This window comes from Vitis vinifera, chromosome 10, assembly GCF_030704535.1.
Source record: "Vitis vinifera cultivar Pinot Noir 40024 chromosome 10, ASM3070453v1".
Lineage (NCBI taxonomy): Eukaryota > Viridiplantae > Streptophyta > Magnoliopsida > Vitales > Vitaceae > Vitis > Vitis vinifera.
This window is the reverse complement of record NC_081814.1, coordinates 17,159,013-17,183,864: the sequence shown is the minus strand read 5'-3', so window position 1 is coordinate 17,183,864 and position 24,852 is coordinate 17,159,013. Positions and strand designations below refer to the sequence as shown.

At 34.1% G+C, this 24,852-nt stretch overlaps 1 protein-coding gene across 4 annotated transcripts; it reads left to right on the top strand.

The window, feature by feature from the left end:
- LOC100259563 (probable LRR receptor-like serine/threonine-protein kinase At1g56140) lies at positions 1 to 22,497 on the top strand. 4 transcript variants are annotated; one of them, XM_059740339.1, is made up of 25 exons: positions 268 to 358; positions 6,752 to 6,913; positions 8,239 to 8,422; positions 8,565 to 8,636; positions 8,720 to 8,791; positions 10,158 to 10,229; positions 10,615 to 10,686; positions 10,810 to 10,881; positions 10,987 to 11,058; positions 11,227 to 11,298; positions 11,400 to 11,471; positions 11,568 to 11,639; positions 11,739 to 11,810; positions 11,910 to 11,975; positions 13,388 to 13,450; positions 16,851 to 16,895; positions 17,044 to 17,105; positions 19,002 to 19,375; positions 19,525 to 19,720; positions 19,830 to 19,985; positions 20,254 to 20,372; positions 20,465 to 20,675; positions 21,069 to 21,300; positions 21,591 to 21,741; positions 21,844 to 22,497. In XM_059740339.1, exons 4-25 carry the CDS (start codon positions 8,629 to 8,631, stop codon positions 22,276 to 22,278), a joined length of 2,766 nt encoding a protein of 921 aa, XP_059596322.1. In that variant the 5' UTR covers positions 268 to 358; positions 6,752 to 6,913; positions 8,239 to 8,422; positions 8,565 to 8,628; the 3' UTR covers positions 22,279 to 22,497. The 4 variants fall into 4 exon arrangements, with proteins under 4 accessions (XP_002272816.2, XP_019077978.1, XP_059596322.1 ...); XM_002272780.5 differs by lacking the exon at positions 6,752 to 6,913 and having other exon boundaries at positions 1 to 358; XM_019222433.2 differs by lacking the exons at positions 6,752 to 6,913; positions 8,239 to 8,422 and having other exon boundaries at positions 257 to 358.
- Positions 22,498 to 24,852: the final 2,355 nt, after the last annotated feature.

Here is a 24,852-nt window from a genome sequence, read left to right as displayed (position 1 = left end):
GTGGATTGGTGCATACGGAGGGCGGGCGGCCGAACTCTCTTTTGTGATTCCGGACTCTCTTCCTGAATCACAAACCCGTAAACCACGTGATAGTTATTTAATACTCTGGCTGCGCACCAAAGGTCAACTTAGACCTCAGTCATTTTCTAACTACCTGCGACTTGCCGTTCCCATCTTTTCCTCTTTTCCTTTCTTGTATATTTCTTCTACATTCTGAGATGCGAGGAAGAAGTTGAAGCTGCGGCGGCCCAAATGGCTCTCTCCTCACTCTTCTCTTCTTTCTCCTTCATCCTCCTTCTGTATATCCTTTCATTTCAGAAATCCACCGCCCAGAATGCCACTTTACACCCATCCGAAGGTACGTGCCCATCTTCAATCTCTTTTTCTCTTTCGCTCTCTCCTTCTTTCTTAATTCATTGTTGTAGATCCAAGTAAGTGAAACTGCATGCCCAGAAGTGTATGATTTTATCACTTTGCAAGTGTTGGCTATTACTCTTTCTGGGTCTTTGCTTTCATTCTTCCTTCTTCATCTTCAATTTCTTCTCTGCAACCCCTCAAAACTTAATAGTTTTTATGAATTGAAACAGAAGGATACTCCATTGTAGAAATGAAGTGCTAGCTTTTCAATTTTGAAATAGGGTTGGGTTTGATGCTCTGCAAAAAAGATGTGAATTGGGAAAGTATGATACAGTTAAAATAATAATAATCATAAGGTAATAAATAAATTTGAAAATTTCTAGGTACTCAGGTCATGCCCTCGGTGATGTGGAGTGGTGGGTAGGATAGTTTATTCTATAAATATTATATATTTATTTATTTTTAATTCATTTTTTGTTTTTTTCCCAAAAGGTGGCAATTATTGCCTTATTAATTGGTAATAAAAATATTGTTTGGCTCGGCAATTTTTCCATTGCATTATTCATGATTCTAGATCTCAGTCCAAATACTAAATGTTAAAAAAGGAAAAAGAACAATAGCCTGGCGGTGCTGATATAAATATTTTAAATTTCTAAAAATAGAAAATAATATGTTGTGTTTTCTTAAACTTGGTTTTTAAAGTTGTTTTCAAGGTAGAGAACAAACGGGTCTAGTGGGATGCAGGATACTTCTAGTTATTTTCTAGAAGGGTGTTTGATAAAATATATAATAAAATCATTGAAATTGTTTTTTTTTTTCCAAAAAAGAATGATATTGTTTTAGTTGATGTTATAGAATATGGATATTAACATTTTAGTAAAGGTGTATTTATATATTTTTAAATAAAAATGAATAATAATATTTTTAAAAATAATGATTATTAATATTTTATTTAAAATGAATTAAAAAAAATATATAGAACTCATTTTTTTAAATATACAAATAAACCAAGTTTGGTCCTTATGTGTTCATATTATCAATAAAGTTCTCTAAGTCATTTTTTTTTTGTTATGGAAGTTCTAATATTAATAGTGTCAGTTTTTGAATACAACTTATTGACAATTTAAATTATTAAGTCTTACATGATTTTGAATCCATTAGAAAATTTGAAAAAATGAAATTCTGTGTAGAGGAAAAATTGTAGTCATTCTAACCTAGTTTTAGTTCATTATTTATGGTATTTATTGGTTTTATTTTTGGGTTCTAAATTATTTTTTTAAAATTATTATATTCATCAATGAATCCAACAAATTAAGTCTATCTTAATTTGAAATTTATTTTAAAGCTATTTTCCCGGTGAAAAAATTCATAAAAATATAATTATGTGCAAAGGAGAAACAACAAATTCATTTTAGACTATAGTATGTTAATTTATGGTATTAATTAGGTTGGTTTTTTAATTTCAAATCATTTTTTAAAATTAATAAACTTATTAATAAATTCAATGCATTAACTCTCACTTGATTTAGAGTCAGTTTGTCTCGTTGTGTGAAAAAAAAGAAAAAAAAAAGAATCATTCTAAACCAATTTTTTTCCATGAATTTTTGGCATTCATTGTATAAGTATTTGAGTTTCAAATTATTTTTAAGAATTATTAGACTCGTTAATGAGTCCAACGCATTAAATCTCTCTTCATTTGAATTTCATTTTCCTAATGAGAAAATCCATAAAATAATAGTCCTGTATAAAGAAGAAACTAAAAAAGTCATTCTTGATAAGTTTTAGTTTATAAAATTTTAGTATTGATTAAATTAGTTTGTGAGTTCCAAAATATTTTGAGAGTTGACAAGTCTTGCTTAATTTGGAATTCATTTGCCTATTGAGAAAATTTAGAGAATTTAGAAGAAATTTAGAGAAGCAAGTCTAATTTTAAAGATTTTAGGTTACAAGTGATGAAGAGAGAATGAAGCAAAAAAGGAGAAGTGCATCTAATTTATTTTCTTTTTATGAAAAAAAAAAAAGAATGAATTGAGAGATTATATATGCATCCACTTAATATCTCTACAAATCCATTCTACTTCTATTTATACATCCACCTTAAAATATAAATCTTATTATCACATGCACTTAAATATTAGTAATATACCTAAAATATGGTTCTCATTCTTCTCTTCCTTCTCTTTCTTCTTCTCTTATTTTTCTCTTTGTTAACAAACTCCTAAGGCAAAATCTTCTTCTCCTAAATTTGTTTATTAACAAATAGGTATTTAAGCTAAGTTCAAATCTAATTCCAACATCATCTATGCATTTTTTTTAATCAAGCTACTTCAAATTTATATTATATGTACTTTCTTCTATTTAAATGCAATTTTAATAATAAAATATTATTCATAATGTATTATAATAAAAAATGAAGTTATTATACCAAAATTTTTATTTGTATGGCCCAATATAAATTCAAATCTTATGAAAAAGAAAATTCAATTATGATTTTGTTTCATTCAAATTAAAATGACTCCATTTCATCCTAATTGGACCAACCTCAAGTGAAAAATGTTTCTATTTTTGAATTTCCTTTTGGTTTGCTTATCATCAACTTGGAAAATAGGGTTTCATGGGAATAATCTTCTTTCATTGAGAGTATTCTTTTATAGAGTTTACAACATACACAAATCCTTAAAATTAGGAAACTAAATCACTGATTAAAGGGAAAGAATTACTCCTAACAATTACTTTCCTAAAAATACAAAGATTGACAACTAATAGCTAATTTACAGCTTTACAAAGTTATTTCTTTCCATGTCAATTTTGGTTTTCCAACACTCCCCCTCAAGCTGGCTTAAAGATATCTTCCATAGCCAGCTTGCCAACTAGAAAATTGAATTGTCTCTTGTGTAGTCCTTTGGTGAAGACATCAACCACTTGTTCCTCGGTAGGGATATAAGTCATACAAACCAATCCGTTGTCTATCATGGAGAACCGGATTGTGAGCTACTGAAATTGCTGTCTTGTTGTCACAATACAACTTCATAGGAGATGAACCTGTCATCTTTAACTCTTCCAGTAATCTTCTCATCCACATAATCTCACAAATACCATGAGCTACAACTCTAAACTCAGCCTCAGCACTGCTTCTAGCAACCACGTTTTGTTTTTTACTTTGCCACGTAACCAAGTTGCCACCTATAAATGAACAGTACCCAGAGGTGGACCTTCGATTCACTATGCTTCTAGCCCAATTTACATCGGTGTAGGCTTCAATTTGTAGGTGTCCTTGTGACTAAAACAGAAGGCCTCTACCTAGTGTCTCCTTTAGATACCTTAGAATCTTGTAAACAACTTCAAAATGCTCTGGTCTAGGCGCATGCATAAACTGACTAACCATACTCACTAAGAATGCCATGTCAGGGCGTGTATAGGATAGGTAGATCAATCTCCCAACAAGTCTCTGATAACGATCCCGGTCTTTCACATTCTTGGCTTTTGTAGGCTGCAGTTTTACATTCGGCTCTATGGGTGTTTCAGCAGGCTTACATCCTAACATACCTGTCTCATCAAGAAGATCAAGAACATACTTCCATTGATTTACAAAAATACCTTCTTTGGACCTAGCAAACTCCATCCCAAGAAAGTATTTTAATGCCCCCAGGTCCTTAATTTCAAATTCCTCAACAAATTTCCCCTTCAGCTTCTCTAGTTCATTGTAATCATCTCCGGTTAACACAATATCGTCAACATACACAACTAAGATGGCTACTTTACCTTCATTTGAATGTTTGTAGAACATTGTGACTTTGAGTATATCCATAATGCTTTATTACTTTGCCAAAGCGCTCAAACCAAGATCTAGGCGATTGCTTAAGTCCGTATAAGGACTTCTTCAATTTGCACACTTTCCCAACTCCAAAACTTTCTTCAAAACCTGGTGGAGGACTCATGAACACTTCCTCCTCTAGGTCTCCATTAAGAAAGACATTTTTAACATCCAATTGGTGTAAGGGCCAATTGGAATTTACTACAAGGGACAACAAAACTCTAATCGAGTTTATTTTAGTTACGGGGGCGAAAGTTCTCTTGGTAGTCTATCCCATAGGTTTGAGTAAAACCCTTTGCCACAAGTTTGACTTTGTATCTCTTAACACTTCCATCTGCTTTACTCTTTATTGTAAACTCCCATTTGCACCCTACAACTTTTTTTTCCCTTGGTAAATCTACAACCTCCCAAGTGCCATTCTTTTTTAAGGCATTCATTTCCTCAAACACTACCAATTTCCAACTCGGTTCATCTAGTGCTTCCTAAATATTTCTAGGTACTACAAGTTTTGAAATATTTGTAGTGAATGCTCTATAGTTGTCAAAAAGGTTACTGTAGGAGATATATTTGGCAATGGGATGTTTAGTGCAAGCTCGGGTTCTCTTTCTAAGAGCAATAGGGAGATCAAGGTCAAGGTCCTGTGCAGGAACAATTGGGCCTAATCCTAAACCAAGTTCGGGTGCAGATATTTCTAGACTTGTATCAAAGTGTGATGGTAAACTTAGATCAGTAACAGGAGAAGAAGAAGCATGTATAGGAGTAGGAACAGAAGGAGGGTTACCTGAGGCATTTAGAGAGCCATTGCCCAGGGCTTTCGGTTGACCATGTGTTGGGATGATCGATTGGTCTTTACTTCTTCTAGGGACTTTTTTCCTTGAATAAACCACAGGCTCAAGATTGTTTCTATTTTTTTTTATTCGTAGTATTTCTTCTTCTAACAAACCAATTTCAAATTTGGATTCAGTAGGCTTAGTTTCCTTATTTTCTTTTTCAAGAGAGATATCAAGAATTACACTAGGCAAAGGTTCAACAATTTCCCAAAAATTTGGTTCCACTAATTTCTACCCCTGAAGTAAATTTTTGGTAAAATATGGGACATTTTCCATGAAGGAAACATTCATAGTTGCGTAAAAACGTTTTGTAAGGGGATTAAAACATTTGTAACCCTTTTTATTAGGAGTATATCCTAAAAAACACATTTTTATGCTCTTGGGTCTAACTTAGATCTTGACCTTTTTGGAATATGTACATATGCAGTGCAACCAAATATTTTCAAGGGTAATTCAGAATTAATTCGAGATTCTGGAAATACCTTTTTCAAGCATTCCAAAGGAGTGGTATACTGCAAAATTTTTGTAGGTATCCTGTTGATTAGATATGAAGCAGTTAGTATGGCATTCCCCCGTAAGTATTTTGGAATATTCATGTAAAACATCATAGCCCGTGCTACTTCTAACAAGTGTTTATTTTTACGTTCAGCTATTCCATTATGTTCAAGGGTATCAAAACATGAGGATTGATGTAAAATTCCTTTCTCGTTTGAAAAGGTTTCCAAAATTTTATTAAAGTACTCAGTCCTATTATTAGATCTCAAAATACTAATTTTTGTTTGAAATTGGTTTTCAATCATTCTGTAAAATTCTTTAAAAATCCTTTCGACTTCAGATTTTTCCCTCGTTAAATATACCTAACAAAGACGTGTATGGTCGTCTATAAAGGTCACAAACCATTTTTTTCCTGAAATTGTGGTTACTTTTGAAGGTCCCCAAACATCACTGTGAAAAAGATAAAATGGTTTTGATGCATAGTAGGGTTTTGGAATGTAAGTTTTATGTTGGTTCTTTGCCAATAAACAACTTTCACATTGAAATAATAAAGGATCAACCTTTTGAAATAACACTGGAAATAAATGTTTTAAATAATAGAAACTAGGATGACCTAATTTGCAATGCCAAACCATTATTTGATTACAAACAGAAAGAAAACTAATACTACTTAGTCCTTGAGCAATTTTATTACTATGTAAATTATCCTCGAAATAATAGAGACCATTGATCATCCTAGCACTGCCAATTGTCTTCCCTGAGCTCCTGTCCTGAAAAATACAATGGGATTCATAGAAGATAACACAACAATTAGAATCTCTAGATAATTTGCTAACAGACAAGAGATTACAAGTAAGTTTAGGAACATGGAGAACAGATTTAAGATCTATTCCCTCATAGATTTTTATTAGACCTTTTCCTGCAATAGATGAGAAATTACCATAAGCTATTCTAACCTTTTTATTTCCAGGACATGGTGAATAGGATTCAAACATGTTTGAGGAATTGGTCATGTGGTCGGATGCTCCAGAATCGATTATCCATGGAGTAGATTTAAAATGACAAGATAGAGCATATAATTCATTACCTGTGTTTGCCGTAGAAACACTAGGAGTATCGGATGTCGAGTCGGATTTCAGCAGTGCAAGAAGATGCTCCATTTGCTCAGTGGTTAAGGGGCTGGTCTTAGCCTCATTAGTAGTAGGAATAATGGCTTGGTCTGGTTTGTCACCTGTTTTTCTTTTCCAATTCGCAGGTTTCCCATGGATTTTCCAACAGTTCTCACGGGTATGGCAAGGCTTGTTGCAAAAATCACACCAAACCCGTGGTCCTTCATCTGATTTGCGCTGAAACGCAGTGGCTTTATTATAGCCTCCACCCGTGGTAACCTAGGTTGAACCTTCAATAGCAACTCCAGGTCCATTCTTGCTCACATTCCTCCGATTCTCTTCTCTTCTAACTTCTGAAAAAACTTCACCAATTGAAGGCAGGGGTTGTCTTCCAATGATTCTCCCCCTTACCTCTTCAAACTCGACATTAAGGCCAACCAAGAACTTGAAGATCCGATTGTCTTCCATGGTCTTCTTATGATGACGTCCATCCTCGATAGATTTCCACTCATAGGTGTTGAAGAGGTCAAGGTCTTGCTAGATCCGCTTCAAGGAGTTGAAGTACTTTGTGACGTTGTCCTCCCCTTTTTGTATCTCACCGAGTTTGAGGGTTAATTCAAAGATCTGTGATTGGTTCCCTAGATCAGAGTACATCTGATTTACATTCTCCCAAAGCTCTTGTGTTGTTAGATAGCACATGTAATTAGAGCTAATGTCTTCTTCCATAGAATTCAGAAGTCATGTCATCACCTTGGAATTCTCAGCATCCCATATAGCATAATTCGGATCATCCACTGCAGGAGCCTTCTTTTCACCCATTAGGTAGCCCATCTTTCCACGTCCTCTGATGTACATTTGAACTGATTGAGACCATCTCAGAAAGTTGTCACCATTCAAGTGAATCGTGGTGATTTGGACAGAGTGAATTACATGTGCTATCCAACAACACAAGAGCTTTGGGAGAATGTAAATCAGATGTATTTTGATCTAGGGAATCAATCATAGATCTTTGAATTAACCCTCAAACTCGGTGAGATATGACAAGGGGAGGACAACGTCACAAAGTACTTCAACTCCTTGAAGCGGATTTGGCAAGACCTTGACCTCTTCAACACCTATGAAATCTGCCGAGGTGGTACGATTGATTTTTGAAGAATCAGTGATGATGGGATTGTTCAGAGAAGGTTGAGGAATAGTAGTGGACTAGTTTGAAATATCCGACATGGTTTCAGAGAGAACATGGATTGAAAGAGAGGAAGAAGGAGGGTTTTGGCAAGCCAATTGCTTGCTCTGATACCAACTTGAAAAATAGGGTTTCACGGGAATAATTTTCTTTCATTGAGATTATTCTTTTATAGAGTTTACAACATATACAAATCCTTCAAAGCAGGAAACTAAATCACTGATTAAAGGGAAAGAATTACTCCTAACAATTATTTTCCTAAAAATACAAAGATTGACAACTAATAGCTAATTTACAGCTTTACAAAGTTATTTCTTTCCATGTCAGTTTCGGTTTTCCAACACATCAAAATTTATTAACATTTTGTATAAGTCTTTGATAAAATTTGTTTAGGATGATTTGATTTCGAGTGCAAGCATTACTTACTGTTTGGTGTGATTGTTGAGACAGTGAAAGCATTGAACTCTCTATTCCAAAAATGGGACATAGAAGCTGTGCCACTGTGGAACATTAGTGGGGAGCCATGTAGCGGATCTGCCATTAATGGAACTGAATTCGAGAGTGAGGCTAATAGTCCTGCTATCAAATGTGACTGCAGTTATGATAGCAACACTACCTGTCACATCACTCAGCTGTATGTGGAAACTTTTCAAGTTGAATGTGTCTACTAGCATGCCATAAAAATTTGATAACCAAAGCATAAGTATATTGGAACAGCACCAAAATCTTTAATTTTATTAAAATTAAGTTTAATTGTGTATGTATAATATTTTCAGGAGAGTACATGCTTTGAACAAAAGGGGAGTAATTGTAGAGGAGTTCAAGGCCTTTACTTATCTCATGGTTTTGTAAGAACTATTCCCTGTGCTTAGGCTATTAAGCTAGATGTGTGAAAATTTCTTGTTAATTAGTTTTTTAAAACTTTGTGCAGGAAGCTCGATAAGAATTACTTCACAGGTCCCCTACCTTCATTTATTGGAAACTTATCTCAATTGACTTATTTGTAAGTACTCTGACACAATTGTTGGTCCTCATTTGAATTCCATATTCTTTAATGGACTCTTAAATAAAAGGAAATCTAGCCACAGGATTCTGAATAAAATTTGGAGGTCATTGTGCAGTTAGGAACAAATGAAGTGGATTGATTAACACGAAAGTGAAACTGCTTGTATTTTTTATTAACATTGTGAAACACATCTAAATAGGTCTTTGCCTTTTCTTCGCATGAGTTGTTTCATGTCTGCTGATATTTTACAAAACCTGTTTATACCTCCTTTCCTATGTTATAATGTATAGCAGCTTGTCTTCAAAATAGCTATATCGGAATTTCCTATTAAGGAACCTTTATATTTGTTGGAGAACATTTTTTTTAGTGCTTCTTCTCACCTCATTTCTTAAGGGGGGGAAAAATGTTCAATGAACTCAGTGAAGTCTTGTGCATAGATATATAATCTTGTAAACTGGTGAAACAAATTGGACAAGCCCTTTAAGCAGTTAAGATCTTAACTTACCACCTTACTACACAATGAGTAGCACCACTTAATCTAATGTGCATTTGAGGATTCAAGGGCATCTAGTCCAAGTTTATCCTTAAAATAAGGCTTTCGCCGAGGCTCTGTTTAGATCTTGGAAAGTCTGAGGAAAACCAATGGAGTAGAAATCTGGGAGGAAACAAAAGGGAAAGACAATAAAAAATAAATTTGAAGTTAGTAGATTTCTCTCACATACTTTTCGAAATTTATTTCTCTACTTTTCTTTCCTATATAAAGATTAAAGAATTTGAAATGCATGAGTTTCTAACTAATTTTCATCATATTTAATTCTCCTTCATGTTTTCCATGGTAAACCAGATAACAAATTTTGGACTCCTTCCTACTTTTTTCCCTTTTCCTAATACCTTAAGTGATTCAAACAGAACCTAAAGCTTTTAAGAGCTTAGCCAGTGGTCCAAATGCAGCAAGACCATCTTAGTGCTTGGGAAATTCTTGTTATAAGCTTACTGTGTGTTGGACTGCTTTTGCCTACTTCTGTCCTTGGACTTTATCACTAACAAAGCACATAAATTTTTCTTCAACCATGAATAAACGTTCCTATTTATCTTTTAACCAACAAGAAGGAACTGTGGATATATCCTCAGTTATTTATAATTGTTTCCCTTCTAGTGAAACACAGATGCAATTCTATAAGTTTTCCGTCCATGTGACAGGAATCATCCTATTTCAGTGTTATTTTGATATGTAATTGTAGTACTTGTGTATTTTTTTTTAATTAAAAAGAAATAAGGCTTCCCAATTAACTTTAAATTGCAATAACTCCTAAGATTCGTTTCTTGATCCTCTCATCTTCTCATGTTGTTGTTGTCTGAATAGGTCAGTCTCGCATAATGCACTCTCTGGGACCATTCCTAAGGAGCTTGGAAATCTGAAGGAACTTCTAATGTTGTAAGTTCTGAGAACATTTTCCTTTTTCAAGGATATTGATTAGTTTTTGTAAATAAAAAAAAAATATTAGGATTTGTCTCCAAGAAAATGAACATAAAAGACTAAAAGTTAGGGTATTGCCTAGGAGTTCTGAAGGGATCAAGTTGCATCACTCTGAATTCTAGAGTTTTTGGGGTAGGGAAACAAGTGAGAAGCACCGATGAAGAGAAAAAAGAAATGAAAATGAGAATACACTCTCTTAGATATATGGCATTTTTAGAAACTATTGAAGTCATATAAACTTTTTAACAAACTAAATGATACAACTAGTTGACATTTATTGTCATACCCTATGTTGATTTTGATTATTTTTGTGGTAAATACATTTTTTATTTATGTCATTCAGGTCTATTGGTTCAAATAACTTCTCTGGAACTCTCCCTCCAGAAATTGGAAATCTAGTCAAACTTCAGCAAATGTAAGTTGTTGCTTTTATTTTTGTCTGTGGATTTGTATGTCAGTGTTAAAATAATAGATGATTTAATTAATCTTCTCTGAATAGGTAGAAAGTTAAAGAAATTTTTATTTATGAATTGAACAGTTACATTGACAGCAGTGGAGTGAGTGGGGAGATACCCTCTACATTTGCTAAACTTCAAGACATGGTAGTCATGTAAGAAAGATTCAGTGTCGTCACATTTTCTATTTATGTTACGGGTTCTTCATTAATGAATTTTATGTTTCCCCAGCTTAGTGTGAGTCATCTATTTTGTTTCAGGTTTGCAACAGATGTTCCTATCACAGGAAAGATACCAGACTTCATCGGGAACTGGACAAAGCTTGAGTCTCTGTAAGCTAAAAGAAAACAATAATAATAATTTTACCTTCAAGACACTTTCTTTTGATGATAAGGCATATTTTTTTATGTAGCTCTCTTCAGAGTTTAGTCATATTCTGAGACAAATATGCCTAGTGAGGATATTGTTTTCAGTGGCAAGTTTCTCAAATGGTCTTGCAGGAGATTTCAAGGGAACTCTCTCGAAGGTCCAATACCATCAAGTTTTTCTAAATTGACTTCATTGACCACTTTGTGAGTTTTCACTGTATAATTAGTTAAAAAATTTAACATCTGGATCCCTCTCTCCCATGCAAAAGGATCAGTTCCAGTGACATTCATGAGTAACTTTGTAGGCGAATAAGTGATTTATCCAATGTGAGCTCATCTCTTGATTTCATCAAGGAAATGAAGAATTTAACTGACCTGTAAGATAATCCTTCATTCCTTTCTTTTGTTTCTATTTTTTTTCTTCCTCTCTTACCTCCATTAACTGACTTTAACCATCCCCTTTTTTTTTTCAGAGTTCTCAGAAACTCATTGATATCTGGTAGTATTCCATTTTATATTGGAGAATTTCAAAGTTTAAAAACACTGTAAGTTATGACATACATTTATTCCTCAAATGACAAAGATATCAGCCAGACTTTGTTTTGTCTATGTATTATTCTTTGTTTTTTTATTTACTCTTGTAGGGATTTGAGTTTCAACAACTTAACAGGTGAAATCCCGGATGCTTTGTTCAACTTGAGTTCTCTCACTTCCCTGTAAGAATCAAATAAGCCCTTTCTTCCTTGGCTTGCAGATCATGCTTTTGATACTTCCGTGACAGTTCTATTTTCTTCAACTGCTGTTTCAGTGATCAGATTTCTTGGAACCAATAGACTTTCTGGAACTTTCCCTGCCCAAAAAAGTGAACAACTTCAAACTATGTAAGCCCTTGTTTTTTAGTAATATGTTAAATTGGATCTACAAGCATTTCACAGCCCGTATCTTATAAGGCACTATGTTTGCTTTTTATTAGATAAAAGAAAGAACTTGTTCAAGTGAATGAAAAACAGGAAAATTCCTTTTTTTTTTTTAAATGGTGAATTTGCAGGAACATATAATATATATAACCTGACCTCTGAAAATTAGTCCCAAAGACAAAACTATCAATCTTTCATGACCAGTATATTAGTCAGACCAAACTGCCTTTCAATTTTTTAACCCAAGGTGAAGCAAGGATCTCCCCTTCAATAATTAACATAAAAATGCCCCACTTCAAGAGAGATTAAATAATCCCACCCCTATGATCCTGCATCAGTTTGCTAATATTGATTTGACCCAGAATGTGCAAGGAGCATCTATTGAAATTAAGCTTCAAAATACCACCTGGTGGAGCACACAAACTATGTCCATCACTGTCCTAACTGGGAGGTAAATCAAATTCCAATCCCACAAAAATGATTCTAAAGGGAACACTTGAGAACCCCATGGTAACGAACATCCAAAGAGACACAAAAAAATAGATATCTTTGCCACAATTTAGTCTTTAATCTTTTATCATCCTCAATGATCTTGACACTCTTTTCCAGTCAAATAACATGATGCACAGAGGTCACTAGGGCTGCTTCTCCACCCCCAATCCCAGCACCTACTAAAATTCTAGAAAGGTATAACCTTCATAATAGAAACACCAGTAGAACCTTGCTACTAAAAATGACCTCTGCAACAACTCAAAATCAAGGAGTAATGGAGGAAAGAATGGTTAGCATATGTTCCAATCCCCAAGTACAAAATACAGCAATGAGAGCCAATGGCTATATGAGATCTCCTTAACCAAAACAAATTATTTGAGTACCCAAAATTTTGAAGTGCTTTGGAGTTTTGAAGTAAATTTGTCTAGAGTAAGGAAGAAGGTGAATGTGTGTCTGCACATGCATGTATGCATGTTTTATGTCTATTTTCCCCCTTTTCTTCTTGTCACTACAACTTACTGGAGATGATCATTTATTATCAGTCATGCGACTGACTTCTTTTCTTTAATGGGCCAATTCTAGAATTCAAGTACTTCTTCTAGAAGATTGAAAAAAAATAAAAAATAAAAAAAACTGATGCAGTTACTGTGGATGCTGAAACTCGTCCTCAGGAATTCTGTAGATTGAATTGCTAACCTTCTGGGTTTTTTTGAAAAAATGATCTGATGCTGTTTCTATTTGGACAAGCTTTTTGACTTGTCCTCAGCATGTGACAAACAGACATTTCATATAAGTTATATAATCCTTCTGTAACATTCTTTAATTTTCTAATTTGATAGTGATTTCTATGCATTCTAACTCAGCTAATATGTTTTTGCATGCAGAGATTTGTCATACAATGAGTTATCAGGAAGTTTTCCTTCATGGCTAAAGTCAGGTTTACAATTGTATGTCTCTTTATTTTTCATTTCCTTCAGTTATGAAACGTGTTCTCTGTTTATTTTTCATCTTGATTTTTTAGGTTATAAAATACTGTCCTGAACAATTCATGTAGAGTTGTTTCTTTCCTCATATATATACTAGTAATATTTGGTTAAGAATATCTCAATCCCATTTTGCATGTAAATGGTTTTTTTTTTTTTTTTTTTTTTTTTTTGTTGTCATGTAATGTTTATGAAGTATCTGTTTGTACTTGTTTCTATTGTTTTTGTTCTCCTATCCGTTGAATAGACTTTTGACATTGTAACAACCTTTATTTTCTGATAGAACCCTGCAACCTTTAGTAGGATTGAAATCTGGCCTTGAAGCTTTTTTTTTTTTTTTTTTTTAAGGGGGAAGGGGGAAGGGGGAAGGGGGAAGGGGGAAGTGGAAAGGGGGGACCACATTTTATGAACTCATCTTTGTCATCAATCCAGGAATAAAATACTCACTAGAGGAATGTTTAGGATAAGACAAATATTGCAGTCTGGGGTGTAGATAATAAGTTGTTTTTGACAAGGCCTCATCTTTTATAGTGAGTTTGTTTTCCTTTTCTTCTATGGATGTTGACATAGTTCCAATTTCCAGACCAGCTGCTTATGTATTCCATTCTGTTACATTGGGTTTTAATAACTCTCATGTGATATAGTGAAGAAACCAGAATAAGTTCAAGGTGGGAAAGTTCATCATGAAGTACAATTTCAGATTGTAGTAAAGAAGAATGAAAAATGTCTTTGTACAATATGATTTGGAGAAGTTTTTTTTCTAGGAAAACAAACAGACTAGGGAAGATAACCAATCAAGAGTTGGAAGGACTTCTAGCACATTTTCACTTGATTTTATAATGGCATCACTGCTAATTTAATTAATGAGGAGAAAGAAAGGATATATGGAGCAAACTAGAGCTCTTGTTATATGGTGGAGGATTTATGAACAAGTTGCATTCGAGGAAGTAATTTTAGCAAGATGTATATAAAAAGGCAAAATAATAGTAGAATAATATTTATTATATCGCTTTAGTATGTTTGTCATCCTGATGAATCTATTGTACTCAATGAATAATAGAAACTAGTTCTTTTGGTGTCACTTCCTCTGTCAAATGACCACTTAGTTCCTTACTCTTTTTTCTGAGAAGATGAAAACTGACTGTTGCTTTATCAGCAAGCAAGGTGCAAAAGAAATCCTTGGGTACCTTGTGGCAATCTCAATTCAGGCATGATAATATTTCAACAGGTCGAAGAGACTTTGACATCAATTAAGATGAAATGGTCAAAATCCCATGCAAGGATGTGTGGGGGTTCTACTGCCACTAGAAAGACCATGACAGGCAAGCTAGGTGCAGTATACTAAAACAATGGCAAGAAGGGGATACAGGCAAACATAAAAAGTCATCAGATATAGTATCTTCACAAAGAATTCATATGACAGCAACTGATGGTTGGTTTTAACCATATGTACCTTGCAATGATGGTCCTCAAGGGTTAAGGTGGTTCTTCTAAGGGCATTGAAATGTCACTGTGAAAAATTAGAATGCCCATTGGCCTTTCTGGTTATTCTAGGTGATGGGGGGTGGTTATGTTGTTTAAGATAAACTTATTATCCTTGGCCATGCTAGACAGTGGTTGCCTCTACATGGAAAAGGGCAAGGCTTTGAAGGGTAGAACAGGTGCTTTGGGGATCAAGAAGGTGAGAATGTTGGAAATCTATCACAGGTTAGGTTGTAGTCTCCCAAGGGGCAGAGTATAGAAGAGATGAGGTTGACTTTTTTGTAGATTGCTAGGAAGTAGGCAAAACATGACACAACTGTACATGTGCAAATTAGAAACCTAAAGCTACTGGGGGTGGTCTCTACAGATTCTTCAAGGTTGCTTTAAAGAATACTAGCCAAGGTGGAGATTCTTTTGTGGATCTCTTGCTTTCTTTGGGCTGAGGGGTTTCTTCTACTAATTGCCTCATCTGTGGGACCTTACAGTTTTCTGCATCATTGGGGTTTGGGTGTTACATCCCTGAGGCAAACTTTCTCTCCTAGTAGTTTATTGGTATTTTTATCATTGATGAATTTTCACTTATCCTCAAAAGTTTTTGGGCTACTCTGTAGCCAGATTACCCATTAAGGAATGATTGCTCATTCCACAGTACTCTCTCTTTAGGGTTTCTTTCAAACTTCCGAAATAAGATCATTAACCAGTCTGCAGCACCTCTCAATACAACCACACAATCTCAGCTAAAAGAAAATATTTTTTTGCTGAATCTTAGAAGTAAAAGGGCAATGAAGAAACAGAAGATTAGCAATCTCACCAATCTCCAGCAAAAACCAGCAATTTGAGCTGAGAGCCTTACAACACTGGTATTTACTTTCTTATTATCCACCAACCATGTGAAATTTCTGACTTCTAGCCAGCAACGAACATACATTTATGTTTTCTTCTCAGATTTATGTTGTCCAACTAAAATTTCTTTCTTAGCTTCCCTTGTTCTTCCTTTTTCCTTTTTTTTGGAGCATTTCCTTTATCTTTCTCACTGCTTGACCATACCTTTTTACTTGGACCAACAAGTTTTCTCAATTCTCTCTCATTAATAAATCCCCAAGTGAAATATGAAAATAAAATTTTAAAATTATTTTTCTATTTCTATTAGACAACTTGTTTCAAAACAGATTTGAAATCTCATGTTAGCAGAAAGGTTTCATCTAACTATTCTTGTTGTTGCATCATTTCAAGAAGGGATTGATGTGGAAAGTTGATCTGTAGATTTTGTAGTTGATGATATGACATTGTTCACCTGTAAGTTTTATGATCTAAGAAGAGCTAAACCCTGTTATTCTTTGTCTAATTTGGAATAGTGAACATCAAAACATGTCAATATCAACTCATAGAACTAATAGATTTATGAAATTAAAGAGCACAACTATCATTCTTAGAACTTAATTATACTGTTTTTAAGATCTATTGCTTTTGCGGTGATAACCTATCTAAAACTTTTATTTTACTATTTTTGTTTTTCATCACAGATATATTGACATGTCATACTGCTTCTGTCGAGAAATAGTTTTTGACATTGACACTTGTTTGCCAGTTCATTTTGCTTTATTTGAACCATTTCTTTATATCAAATACTAATTCTCCTTCTGTTGTCATAAATCGACTTCTTATTTTACTACATGAAAATCCAATAAAACCTCTACATTCTACACTAAATGTTTTAAACTGTAAAGTTAATATATCATAAGATCATATATTGTTTAATGTGTAATTGTAAACTAGTTTCTCCAACAAGTGATCAATATTGAGTTTTTCTTGCTTGAATATGATAGAAGTTGTTTCACTACCAATAATAATACTAAGCGGCCACTGCATGGAACTTGTGCAGGAACTTAGTGGCCAATAACTTGACATTTGATAGCACAAACCGCAGGTAAGTTGTAGGAGGTTTTATCTATCTAAAGCAAGACATTCATAAAAGATAGCATAGATGAGAAGCAAAATGGTTTGGTTTCTGCAATAGAGTGTACTTATTTCAATTTCCAATATAGATGAGCATTATTATCAATTTGTGCTTGCAGTATTTTTGAAGGATTGGAATGTCTTCAAAGAAACTTTCCTTGCAACAGGGATCCTCCACCCTGTAAGCCACTTTGTTCTATTATATATTTCTTTTTTAGTTATTTATTTCTTTATTTAAGCAAGACTATATTTTCAGTTGCAATCCTGCTACATCAGTTGGACTAAGGAAGTCTGGGAACTTTGAAAGAATAACATTTTCCTAATTTGACAGCAAAATGAATAGTAGAAACACCATTGCCCATATATTGGAAAGTATGCTAAAAATGTGAGTGATAGTCAAGCTTGGGTGGAATACGTTTGTTGCCTCTCCTTGTTAAACAGTTCATATTCTGTGTTTTATGATCTAATTCATCCTTTACCTATAAAAAGCTGCAGCAATCATCTTGAAATTGTTAGACAACCAATTTTCCTCAAAGCTTAAACTAGTAGGATTTGGGCTTATAATGTATATCAATCACTCTAACAGCCTCCCTTATGGTAGCCTTCTTTGGGCTTACACGTGGGCTTAATGAATTGGGGAAATAAAGTAGCATTTTTTAGGCTTAATAAATTGAGAAATAAACATATAGTGAGGTTTGAACAAATAACCTCCTGCCAAACAGGCTCTGATGCCATGTTGAATAACCAATTTTTCTAAAAGCTTAAATTTGTAGGATTTTGGCTCACAATGTATATCACACATTCTAACAGAAATTAATAACACATTAACTGTTAATTGTATGTATGATGTCATTGAGCTAACAAAAGTATGCCCCATGAAGACCCTGAAACAAGACTGAATGCTGAGATACGGATTCATACTAATAAAATTGGCTAGTAGACTCACTTGTTTGCATGATGGACTAACTTCTTAACATAATCTTATTTCTCTCTTTCATAATTAATCTAGTAAACTTTCAATGGGAAGTCAAAACATGAAACTATTTAGCCAAGCAGTCAAAGACCATGTAAAAAATTAAGACCTGATCTTGACAACCTGTAGAATAGAATGCATTTACATAAACACATATTTATTGTAAGTAAAAAGGAGAAGAAAATAACTCAGACATAAAACCAATATTAAAATGGTATTTGCCTTTTTTAAGGATTACCCCAATTAAAGAAATTTGTTCAATCTAAAGCATGATCTGAAAATTTTAATATGACACTGATGTTAAATTTTAAACAACCTGGACCGCCATCTCTGTTTTCATGAGAAATTAGATTTCTAAAATCATTCTAGCCAATATTAGTCCTATCTGAATTCACAACGGAAGTTCTCAACCTTATTTGGTGTTCTAAAAATGTTGCCAAGTTAATTTCTATGGTTATGATACAATTGCCATATGCAGAATTACTTTTCTGAATAGAGGTATCAAAACTTATGGGAAAAGTTTTTTTAGCTATGTGGTCCTAATTTTTACAAAAAGAAAAAAATAAAAATAAAAGCATCTAAGTAAATCTGTCAAAGAAGGAAATTAATAGTTTAGAAAATGAAATACACTCCTAATTTTTTATATACTCATATCCTCAAAATCTGCATTTATAGTTATGGTTAATTCAAATGTAAAAATTTGATGCATTTCAAGTTGATCTTTGTTATTAACCATGTCAAATTGGAAATACCATCAATTAGGTTTTCACTTTTTAGTAATTCTTATTATTGTTTTCACTTTACTCAAATGTCTCAAACATCATGATAAGCTTCCACTTAAACACTTTAGAGCACTTTTGGGAGGCACGTATTTAGTTCATTTTATCAATCATAACCACTAAATTGTACTTTTTCCTCACTGGCATGTCAAGTTTGTTACATTGCTTTAGCTAAGAAAGTTACAACTCCTTAATATTTCTTTTTCAATGAAATGAATTTGAATAAAATAAAAATAAAATCACATTTTTTAAGTAAGTGTTCCGACAATGACTAAGTTTCTCATTCATTCATGTATGTATGTATGTATGTATGTATGTATTACAGATACCAATGTCTCAATCAAGTGTGGTGGGCCAGAGTGGAGAACACCCGATGGCACTGTATATGAGGCTGATAACTCAATTACCACTGGTACTGCTTCAACATCGTATTATGTAAGCAGATTAGAGAATTGGGGAGTTAGCAATGTGGGTTTGTATAGTGATAGAATTGCATATAAGACGGAAGTTAGTGGGACTAACCACCCAGAACTTTTCAAGACTTCAAGGATATCACCAGGCTCACTTAGATACTATGGCCTCGGTCTGCAGAATGGACATTACACTGTAAGTTTGCAATTTGCAGAAATGGAACTTAAAGATCAAAGTGCACAAACTTGGGAAAGTATAGGAAGGCGTGTTTTTGATATCTATATTCAGGTAAGAATTGTAGTACAAACCAAAAATTAAACCATCATGGATTTGAAATCCCATTCTCCACTTGTATGAAATTTCTTTTGTTAAAGTCCTGTTTAAATATTTTTAGAATAAATAAAATCCATTTTGATCTCTTTTCACTTGTACAACAGGGAACTCTTCAATTAAAGGACTTTGACATAACAAAGGAGGCAGGTGGGGTTGAGAGAGCAATAGAGAGAAAATTCAATGCTGTTGTGTCACAGAACTATCTTGAAATTCACCTGTTTTGGGCTGGTAAGGGCACTTGCTGCATACCATTTGAAGGTTATTATGGACCATCCATTTCAGCCCTCAGTGTTGTTTCAGGTAACACACTTGAGTGATAGTTTCTAATTTTCACCTATATGATATGTTCTACATAGAGTTCCATTTTGCTAATCACAGCTAACAACTGGTTACCGATTTATTTGCTCAGATTTGAAAAGAGTTCCAACAACTACTCCACCAAAGAAGGGCTACACTGGTTTGATTGCTGGAATTGTAGCTGCCATTGGGATTCTGAGTTTTATACTTATTATATGTGCAGTTTTTTACGTGAAATGGAAAGCATCGAATCTCAACAAGGATATAGGTACAATATAATTGCTTCAAAATGTTCGTGTATTTCTAGTGTCTCTCAAAAATGAATTTCAAAGTCCTCTGCACTAAGTAATATACTTCTTGAAAATGAGGGAAAATGGATTTCTTTATTATTTCTAGGATGCTACTTTCCAGTTAGTAGAATGAATATACCAGCCTGATTCATCCCACTGTATGCAAATCCATTGATATTTGTTGTCGTGGTATCCGCATCCCTTCTAGAATTCATAAAATACTGATTATTTTACATGAATTTGCAGTGCTTCTTGGAGTAGGCCCTCGACCAAACACTTTTCGTTATGCTGAGTTGCGAACTGCAACAGAAAATTTTAGTGCCACAAATAAGCTAGGGGAGGGTGGATTTGGATCTGTTTACAAGGTAAAATGATTTTTTCATGTCAATAATATAATGTATGATGCATTTTCTTTGCATGGTAATGAAAAGATTGATTGATCCTAGTTGTTTTATAGGGCACTCTTCCTGATGGGAGGGTAGTAGCTGTAAAGGAACTTACAGTAGCGTCTCAACATGGGAAGAGCCAATTTATAACAGAGATTGCTACCATATCTGCAGTGCAACATCGGAACCTTGTGAAATTGTATGGATTTTGCATCAAAGGAAACAGACGTCTCCTGGTTTATGAATATCTTGAAAACAGGAGCCTTGATCATTCTCTCTTTGGTATGAAGATGTTCAAACTAATTTGCTTCTTGCACATCCATGAACCCTTGGAAAATTTTTTCTTCCTCCTTGAGAAAGTCTCAAATTTAACTGATTCTATTTGCAATTAATGGTGGTTGAGAAAATTCTGGAAACAGAAAAGGTGTTAAAAAAAATAAATAAATAATTAAGATTTTATGCATCTTATTATTTGAATGGGGAGAAAATAGTAACCTCCACTCCTGAGCCTAATATGACCTCATAAGTTCAAGTGAATGTATGGATTCATGTAAGCAAGTTCATGATAACTTTATTTTCCAAAATTTTAAAACTATTCTTTGTTGCTTGATTTTGGTGTTTGAATGTTTGTTATTCATTATAAGCTTTTGACCAAATGGGTACCAATCCTGGCAGGGAAAAACAATTTGCATCTTGATTGGCCAACCCGCTTCAATGTATGCTTGGCAACAGCAAGAGCATTAGCTTATCTTCACGAAGAATCAAGGCCAAGGATAGTACACCGAGATGTCAAGGCTAGTAATATTTTGCTGGATGAAGACCTCTGCCCCAAGATATCTGATTTTGGATTGGCAAAGTTGTATGATGACAAGAAAACCCACATCAGCACCCGAATTGCAGGCACCATGTAAGAAATCTCCTTTGACCATTCCCTGAGTTTGAGCTATTTACCCTTCTATGATAAATGAAAATACTCTTATCAGTTAATGTCTCCAGTTTTTTTATTTCTTCATGTTTTATTCTGGTATGGATCAAATCCAATATCATGAGCAAGAGAAAGTATAAGATGAATTGCTTGGTTCAATGTCAGGCAGAGTGACATTCAAATCCCTTTCTTATATTGTTGAACTTGTCAGTGTTACAAAAAAACCTTCATCTGATTGACCTCAACTAAGTCATTTCATGTAAATTTTCTAGTGGCTATCTAGCACCAGAGTATGCAATGCGCGGGCACCTGACAGAAAAGGCTGATGTCTTCAGTTTTGGAGTCGTTGCTCTAGAGATCCTGAGTGGAAGACCAAATACTGATAATAGCTTGGATGCCAAAATGATATATCTTCTTGAATGGGTATGGAAAAATGTTATGATCTTTTCAAATATTCTCCAAAATAACATTGTTTGATAATTCATTCTTCCTCTGTGGTTAATTATATCTCGATAATGTCTTCAGGCATGGGCTTTACATGAAAACAACCGAAGCTTGGATCTGATTGATCCAAGATTAACTGCATTTGATGAAAATGAAGCCATACGAGTAGTAGGAGTGGCTCTCTTGTGCACCCAAGCATCACCAGTGTTGCGGCCAACCATGTCGAGGGTTGTTGCAATGCTTGCAGGAGACATTGAAGTAAGCACAGTTGCATCAAAACCCAGTTATTTAACAGATTGGGATTTCAATGATGCTACGAGTAGCTTTTTGAGTGAAGATACTCAAACTTCTTCTGCATTTAATAAGAGTGCAAGTAATCCCACATCTTTTGCATCTAATAAGAGTACAAGTAATCCGACATCTTTTGCATCTAATAAGGGTACAAGTAATCCAACGCCTTCCCCTGTAAATATCTCTGAACCAATGCTCCATGGAATTATTGGAGCAGGAAGGTGATGAAACTATTGTTGCTCCTATAATATTGTGTCTTTTCCATGGAAGCTCCATTCATCTTGTTATTAAATTCTCTCCCTTTTAGCCTTGAATATTTGCCTGGCTAGTTTTGGTTTTGGCAACATTGTTTAATGTATATGGATGACTCACATACCAGAATATGTGTGGAAGTTTTAACATTCTCAGACAATTGAAAGATTTTTGATGGGAAGGTTGTAGGAAGGGCAATGTTTAGTTGTTGTTGTTGTCAAAGCTCGTCTCTTGGTAGATTGCTCGGCATGACGATGGCGATTTTATTCTATCTAATTCTATACTTGATTGCATGATTTCGAGAATTTTCATAATATATCTTAATTTCAAATACCGGATTTCAATTTTAAACTTAATACAAATTCTCTTCTTGATATAAGAAGACTATCTCTAAGAAAGAGACATCATTCCAGAAAAATTCTTAATTTAAGCCTTCGTTATTTGTTAGAGCTTGGCTTGGATGAAAAATGATCCTAAATAAAATCATGGCAAGGTTTGTGTTGTTTCCTGGGTGAAGAGCTTGATAATTGTTCATGGGCAACTAATATCCTAGTTTGCATTCTTGATTAAGAGTTTGAATCAAATTTGTGCATCATCTTGGGTAATCCCATGTTAAAAATATTAGAGAAATGAAAATTTTTGTCTATTAAATTGAATGGGAAAAATTTATTTTCTTGGAAATTTCAAAAGGCTTAATGGGGCATTTGGATGGTTCTATTCCAAGACCTTAGGATGATATTGATAAAGTGTGATGCAACCCAAGAAGAAAGGAAAATTGATAGAACATTTTTTTTTTCAAAGTTTAGAAAGAAATACAATAGCTAAATGATTTTCCCTCCTACTTACAATACCTATTAAATAACAAAAAATAGAGCATATCATGCCCATGATCTTAGCAATAAGACATTATTTATTTGCCTAATTGCAACATCCTAAAATTAGGATTGTCAATCAATTCTCAAATCCTTTCCCCTAACCTTTAATTTTTAGGAAGGTACATAAGATTCCCTTTCCCTTGGAAGAACATTGTTTTCAAGGTTTGAAGTGAGGAAAGTGGCAGCTGAGTGGTTCCAAATCTTCCCTATGGCATTCTTTGGAAATGAATTTGACAAGTGAACTAGGACTTGAGTCTTACGTACTTGTCATGTTTGATAACACGATAATTTAGAATTGCAAGGGGTTCAAACAAGACTTGTCTATTTTCATTAACCAATAGTAGCTTGCGTTTCGTGACTAATTATTGGCTAATCTTCTTCTTTAGGCAAGAAACATGAAAAATAAGGTGAATTTTGCAACGAGGTAGCAATAAACGATAAGCAATAAAGCTAACATAGAGTGAGAACTTGAATATGCCCATAAAATCAGGGATAAAGTTTTTTATTTTTGTAGAATGCAACAAAACATTCTCGATATAGTTGGAGGTGAAGAAACACTATATCCCCCACATCAAAGGATCTTTTAGAATGATGTTGGTCAACTTATTATTTCTTATGATGTTAAGCTTTCTATAAATTTTCTTTTAGCACCCACATTATGGCATTACAGTCCTTCAACTATTGTTCAACAGTTGCTACATTAAAATAATTGGGTATACATTGGTAAAAAAGGAAGAGATTGGCCATAAATGATTTCATATGGTGTAAGTTTAGTGGTTGTGTAGAAAGAAGTGTTAAACCACCACTCTACTAGAGCAAGCCAATAAAATCATTTTTTTTGGAGATCACCTATGATACTATAGAGATAATTTTCCAAGCAACGATTAACAACCTATGTTTATCCATTCGATTGAGGGTGATATGCAAAAATCATGCATAGTTAGTGCCTTATAGCTCAAAAAGAGTATTCTAGAAGGTGCTAGTGAAGACGGGATCTCTATTACTGACAATGGTAGTAGGCATGCCATGTAAATGGAAGACATAGTCCACAAAGAGTTTAGCAATGTCCTTGGCCAAATAGGGATGACTTAATGCGATGAAGTGGTTGTATTTGTTGACAACCACTAACAAATGACATCCTTCCTTGCTAAATGAGGAAGCCCTTCAATGAAGTCCATTGAAATGTCTCTCTAATTTCTGGTAGGAATTGGGAGAGGTTGAAGCAAGCTTGGAGAAGCTACATTTTCAAATTTATTGCATTGGCAAGCATCACATTCAACAACATAGTGTTGGACATCTCCTTTTAATCTTGACCAACAAAACCCTCGCTTGATTCGATGATAAGTTGTATGAACCCCATAATGTCCACCAATGAGATTGTCATGTTGTTCATGTATTTTTTTGAGAAAAAAAGTTGTGCCTAAGACAAGGTGACCTTTGTACCTGAGTTGAACATTTATCCAATTATAACCATGCTTGGATTGTGGATTAAGTTTAAGTGCATCGATTAGTGACTATAATTAAGCGTCTTGTTGCCACTTTTCTCTCAATGTATCAAGCTAAGTAGAAATAAGACTTGACAAAGCCATTAGCTGTGCACCTAAAAGGTTTAAAACATTGTTGGAATTTTCTAGAATGTGGGAAAGTTCATTAGTTGCTTTGTTCTCCTTAC